At 38.6% G+C, this 6,172-nt stretch overlaps 1 protein-coding gene across 1 annotated transcript; it reads right to left on the minus strand.

Annotated features, from left to right (window-relative positions):
• Positions 1-951: 951 nt before the first annotated feature.
• Positions 952-3,979, minus strand: LOC117556022. The gene is made up of 4 exons (XM_034231157.1): positions 3,741-3,979; positions 3,495-3,521; positions 3,073-3,167; positions 952-2,481 (listed from the first exon to the last, which is right to left on the minus strand). Exons 2-4 carry the CDS (start codon positions 3,498-3,500, stop codon positions 1,260-1,262), a joined length of 1,323 nt encoding a protein of 440 aa, XP_034087048.1. The 5' UTR covers positions 3,501-3,521; positions 3,741-3,979; the 3' UTR covers positions 952-1,259.
• Positions 3,980-6,172: the final 2,193 nt, after the last annotated feature.

Genomic DNA, 6,172 nt, shown 5'->3' on the forward strand with positions numbered 1-6,172 from the left:
TGGATGGCATTCATTTGGCCTCCAGTGAGACTGTAAGGAATCTTGGTGTTATAATTGATCAGGATTTATCCTTTAACGCCCACATAAAATCAATTTCAAGGACCGCCTACTTCCATCTACGTAACATTGCAAAAATCAGGCATATCTTGCCTCAAAACGATGCAGAGAAACTAGTCCATGCATTTGTTACTTCAAGGCTGGATTATTGTAACTCTTTATTATCAGGGTGTACCAAGAAGTCAGTCAAGTCGCTTCAGCTGATTCAAAATGCTGCAGCTCATGTACTAACCAGAGTTAGGAAAAGGGACCACATTACTCCTGTTCTGGCTGCCTTACACTGGCTCCCTATAGAACACAGGATAGAATTTAAAATTCTTCTTCTCGCCTACAAAGCCCTTAATGGGTAGGCGCCATCTTACCTTAAAGAACTCATTATACCCTACTGTCCTACTAGGACATTGCGTTCCAAGAATGCAGGGTTGTTGGTTGTTCCTAGAGTCTCTAAAAGTACAATGGGAGCCAGAGCCTTTTCTTATCAAGCTCCACATTTGTGGAATCAGCTTCCAGTTTGTGTTTGTGTTAAGACCTTCCTTTTTGATAAAGCTTATAGTTAGGGCTGATTAGATTCAGCCCCTAGTTTTGCTGATATAGGCTTAGTTTGTCGGGGGACATCTTACTTCTTCCTTCTCTCTGTCTATACCTGTGTACTCTCATGTTCCGATTAACCCAGCTTCCCCAAATTTCTTTCTTTTTGGTGTCTATATACGCTGGGATCCGGAGTCATGGATGATCCTGCGGTCCTGTGTCCTGCATCGCGAGCCCTGGATCTTGAGTCGTGGCTGTGGTCCTGGATCATAGGTCCTGGATGGATATCCTCGAGGATTCATCTTCCTATTATACACACATGCATTTCCAAACATTTGGACTACCTATGTTGCAAATGTATTATCTTTTCAATTTACACACGGCATCTATTGCACGTCTGTCCGTCCTGGGAGAGGGATCCCTCCTCTGTTGCTCTCCCTGAGGTTTCTCCCATTTTTCCCTTTAAACTGTGGGTTTTCTCCGGAAGTTTTTCCTTGTACGATGTGAGGGTCTAAGGACAGAGGGTGTCGTATTGTCATACTGATATTCTGTACAAACTGTGAAGTCCACTGAGACAAATGTAACATTTGTGATATTGGGCTATATAAATAAACATTGATTGATTGATTGATGTTGTGTCACATAAATTCTGACCAAAATGAAGTATTAATCAATTAAACATAATCTCCCTCCTCCACCTCAGCGCCCGGCGGGACCTGGTATATCTGGAAGAAGCCGCTGTTACCCAAAAATGACCTAAGATCACTGATAAATAGTTTGACTACTGCATTGTTGAAGTCTGATGCCAATTGTTTTATAATGGGAGACATTGAACAATAGTTAACCAATTCAATCCAATTTTCTCTCAAAGTTGCAATGATTGTATCAGGGAACTCTGGGGGAAATTTGAGTGAGTCAATGCATTCTGACCCACGATCCAAATGCTGACTTTTCAGAAATCCTTCAGAACTGTTTGCCAACCCGCAAAGAGCACTGTGAGCAGACTTAAAGGCTATTTGTACGTCTCTGTCATCTTTAAACATTTTGATTTGAGGGATTATAGCCCTATTTTTTTGTTTTAATTTTTTTATGTCCAGTGTAAAGTGGATTTTCTGGTCAACATATGGATAAAGAGCACTGCTTGTACTTGAGATGTCAGAATACGAGAACTCTTTAAAGATATCTGGTCCCCTTAGTCCCCAAGGCTCTGAGAAGTACACTACAGTCACAATGCCAAATTTCCTGTACCATTGATAGGCATTCTGATAAAGTTGAGTCATACAGTTACAATATGTATTTCCTCTCTTTAAACATGGACTATAATAGGTATATATAAAAATGTTTCGAACTTTGATTCCATATTTCTTCAATAATCTATTGATTACTTCCAATAACATTTCCTCACTGTGTTTGGTCAATTTGGTGGAGGAGGCTGAATTGTTACGATGAACTGGATAAACAAGTTTAGTTTGAATTCTTTCACCATTTTTCATTAAAACTTCAGCATATGCATATTGATTATGGTGGTCCTTAAGACGGTGTTTTAGGAAAGATGGCCAAGGCCTACCGTCCAATGCTGCATCAATACTGAATCCAGGTTGTATCTTTGAAAAAAACTTCATGAATTTTGTATAAAGCTTTTTGTCAGGAACATTTGTTTGTTGCTCTATATTATCCATGTAATGCTTAATATATGCTAGTGTAAAGGAAATCTGTCTCCTATTTAAATTGCTGAAGTTAAAGAGGCTGTCATTTGGTATAAGATTAGCAGCCAACACATTTAGTAAATATATACTATATAGTTGAATTGGACTTTGACTGATATTTGCTGTTGTTGATGTCATTGAATTAGAATCAATGGCACCGTGATGATCTTCCAGATGCTGGTCTTCTTCCCTAAAAATAAATATAAAGGTTTTACTTTATTCACAGGACAAAACAATATGCTTAAGATTGTTATTTAACTTTTAGCACAAAAATGCTGCATGTACTGAATTCATAAAGCATATTGTCAAAAGCTAACAGATTGTCAATGGCTGATTTAACTTGTGTGCTAAAGGGCGATGTGTTGGATTGAAGATCTCTTCTTGTTGTGAATAGAAACACACACTATATATATATATAATGCTATATACTGGAGTTCAGTACAATAACACAGCGAGGAGAAAAAAACGAAATGATCTGTTGCGTAAGTTTACTTTCACATGTTTATATTTTGTATTGAGATCTACAGAAGGTTTAGACAAAGATAAATAAAAACAAGCTGTTAAATATCAAGTTGTGGTGACATGTTAAGTCTCTTTCTGTATCTTGAATGCAGAGTGATCAATGTAAGAGAAAAAAAAATATTAAAGTATGATTGACTCATTCGACCCACTGAAAGCTGTATTTTTACATTTACTTGACTCAGTTCCATGGGACCCAATACCTAGTAACTACTACTTAACTAGTTTAAGTTAATACAGCATTTTATTTCTTAGACGATACCTTTGGGGTGAGGAGGGTTCTGGCTCGGTGGGAGGGGATGAAGACATCTCTTCACTCTCAGGCACTTGTGGAACTTGTTGTCTGCTTCTGTCCGTCTAAGTGGAGAAAACAAAATGTTACCATCTTCTGATGTTAAAGTCTTTATTGCAAGCACCTTTCATTGCTCACAGCAAACCCAAGGTGCTATAAGCAGTTACAGGAAAAGCATTTGATGGCAATGAAATGCTTAGATCTGCTCTTCATCAGTGCTCAAACAAATATGTATAAAAGTAGATAACGTAAGTAAACATTTGAATTTAAGACATAAAATAGTGCACAGGCTTAAGTAAATAAAAAATAAATGTGCTGAACAGATGTACAGTAATTTCAATATATATATATATATTTATATATACAAATAAAAGAATGCAGAGTAACCTTACCTGCATGGGGAGAAGGTCTAAACTCCTCTGGAGAAACAAAGAGACAGAACAGTTAGGTGGTAACAATGTAAAAGTAAAAGTTTGTATGGCTTTTTACATTTTATTAATTTTATGCTTATCATAACACAACGTTATAGTTTTTCAAAGTTTTAAACCTAACCCTAAGATTTTTGTAAACACTGTTTACAAACAAAACACAGTAGATGTAGATAACACTGAAAATGTATTGAACATGATCTGACTCACCAGAGTTGGGTCCAAGACCCGCAAAAGCAGGGGCTGACAGTTGTCGTGACCAACACAAAGATTCCACAGATACAAGTTGTTGTAATGTAATTTAGTTAAATCAAACTGGTCGATTAGATTTAAGTCAGTGTTTATTTTAATGAAAGTAACACGATTTGCCAGCCCCTGCTTTATCTCAATTCCAAATGTTCCTTTTACTCCTTCTCTTCTTCTTTCTGCACGGGTTTTTGAAAAACAAACTACCATTTATTTTCAAAGAAACTGTCTGAAGTGGCTGCTTATAAACCCTCCCTTAGCCAATCGTTGTGGCCAATCTTTGGTCGCCATGCCCAGTTTGCTTAGTATGCAGAGGTGTGGGAGCCTGATGTTTCTTATAGGTTTCACTTTCGTTTTTCTTCAAAAGGTGTGTAAAACGAAACTTTCCTGAATCCCAAGGATCAAAGGCAAAGCAGACAATCGACATACATTTTATTTATTTATGTAACTGTATTTATCTTTCAAAGCACTCACTTTGTATGTTAACTTCCTGCCAGTAACTGATACAACTTAAAAAAGAAAATTACAAACAAAATCCCAATATTTCAGAAAATATAAGGACTGTTTTCAGAGCTGGAAGAAGTACTCAGATTGTGTTTTTAATTAAAAGTAGAAGAACCAGAGTGTAGGAATACTCTGTTACAAATAAAAAATGTTACTCAAGTAAAAGTACAAAAGTGTTAGCATCGAAATATACTTAAAGTATCAAAAGTAAAAGTACTTAATATGCAGATTGGACCATTTCAGAGTAATATATATGATATGATTTTATTATAATAACCCTTATCAACCTGGTAAAGGTGCAGCTAGTTTTATTGACTTTGCATGCTGCAGGAGAGCTGGATTTACTCCAGGTCTGATTTAAGAGTTGATTATATTTCACATTATTAATCAAAATCTGTCAAGTAACTAAAGGTGTTAAATAAATGTAGTGGAGTAACAGTACAAGATTTACCTCTGAATTAGCTAAACATGGAAATACTCAAGTAAAGTACAAGTACTTCAAAATTGTACTTAAGTACAGTACTTGAGTAAATGTACTTAGGTACTTTCCACCACTGACTGTTTTTACAACCAAGTCCAATTCAATTATATTCAAAATGTGTTACCTGTTGGGAAAATACTGAATGTACTCTTCTAATATCAGAGTAGCACATGATAAGAAAGGCCATACGTAGCTGTGTACGTAGCAGGATGTATGATTACCTAGAAGAGCGTGAGGACGCACTGTTTTAGACATATGATGATATATGACAACGATTAACATGATGATTAAGCCTCTATGGAGATAGACATATGACTGTCATGTTTAATGCTTACGTGGGCCTTAACTAATCTGAACTAAACATTGAATACTGCTTTGAACCGGTATTCTGCATCTTGTGACTGTGACACACCCTCTCTTGTATTTAAGGCATTTGAAGGACTCTGTTCTGAGAACTCTTTGTCCCACGCAGCTCTGTATGTGATGACCACTTCCATTCCTGCAAGGATAATACATACATGTATCCTGATATTGAAGCTCAAGCCTGTGACGAGTGATATTTTCCTAACATTACCTAACAACCTTTCATTAGTAATGTTATATTTATGAATGAAAACCAATAATGTAAAAGCATTTGAGTCTAAAGATGTGAATAAAAATAGACTATCTTCACGATCACTCTAATTATTTTCAATCCCTTTTCTTTTCCAACTTCCAAATCAAGCAGCTGACTAAATGTGGTTTGCTTCTTTAAACAAATAAATCAGATGTTGCCACAACAACTGTGAGCCAATCATCTCTTTCCTGTGTTGTGCTTGTCAATGTTGGATTTGATTAGATTTCATTATTGGGGGAATACATTAGTGACCAACTGCCTCTCTGAAGAACTAGCACCTTACCGTGGTAGAGAGGTTTGTGTGCCTGATGAACCTGGGGGCTGTGTTGTCTGGAACCTTGTGTTCCTGGTAGGGTCTCCCATGGCAAATTGGTCTCAGGCAAGGGGCCAGACTAAGATTGGTTCAAAAGACCTCATGAAAGAAAAACCAGGAAGTGAGGATACCCGGCCCGGAGGAAGCCCGGGGTCCCCTTCTGGAGCCAGGGCCCAGAAGGAGGACTCGTCGGAGAGCGTCTGGTGGCCGGGCTTGCCACGGAGCCCGGCCGGGCACAGCCCGAAAAGGCAACGTGGGCAACACCTCCGCTTCTCCGTCCCGCGGGCCCACCACCTACGGGAAACAGCGATGGGGTCGGGTGCGCTGCCAGAAGGGTGGCAGTGAAAGCAGAGGGTCTCGACGGACCAGACCCGGGCGACAGAAGCTGGCTTTTGGGGATGTGGAACGTCATCTCTCTGGGGGGGAAGGAGCCGGAGCTTGTGCGGGAGGTGGAGCGTTACCAGTTGGATCTGGTTGGGCTC

This window comes from Gymnodraco acuticeps, unplaced genomic scaffold, assembly GCF_902827175.1.
Source record: "Gymnodraco acuticeps unplaced genomic scaffold, fGymAcu1.1, whole genome shotgun sequence".
Taxonomy (NCBI): Eukaryota; Metazoa; Chordata; class Actinopteri; order Perciformes; family Bathydraconidae; genus Gymnodraco; species Gymnodraco acuticeps.

Coding starts and splice junctions, on each gene's coding strand:
- LOC117556022 (XM_034231157.1), bottom strand. Junction 2,482..3,072: donor GAACCCTCCTCACCCCAAAG/GTATCGTCTAAG, acceptor ATTTATTTTTAG/GGAAGAAGACCAGCATCTGG.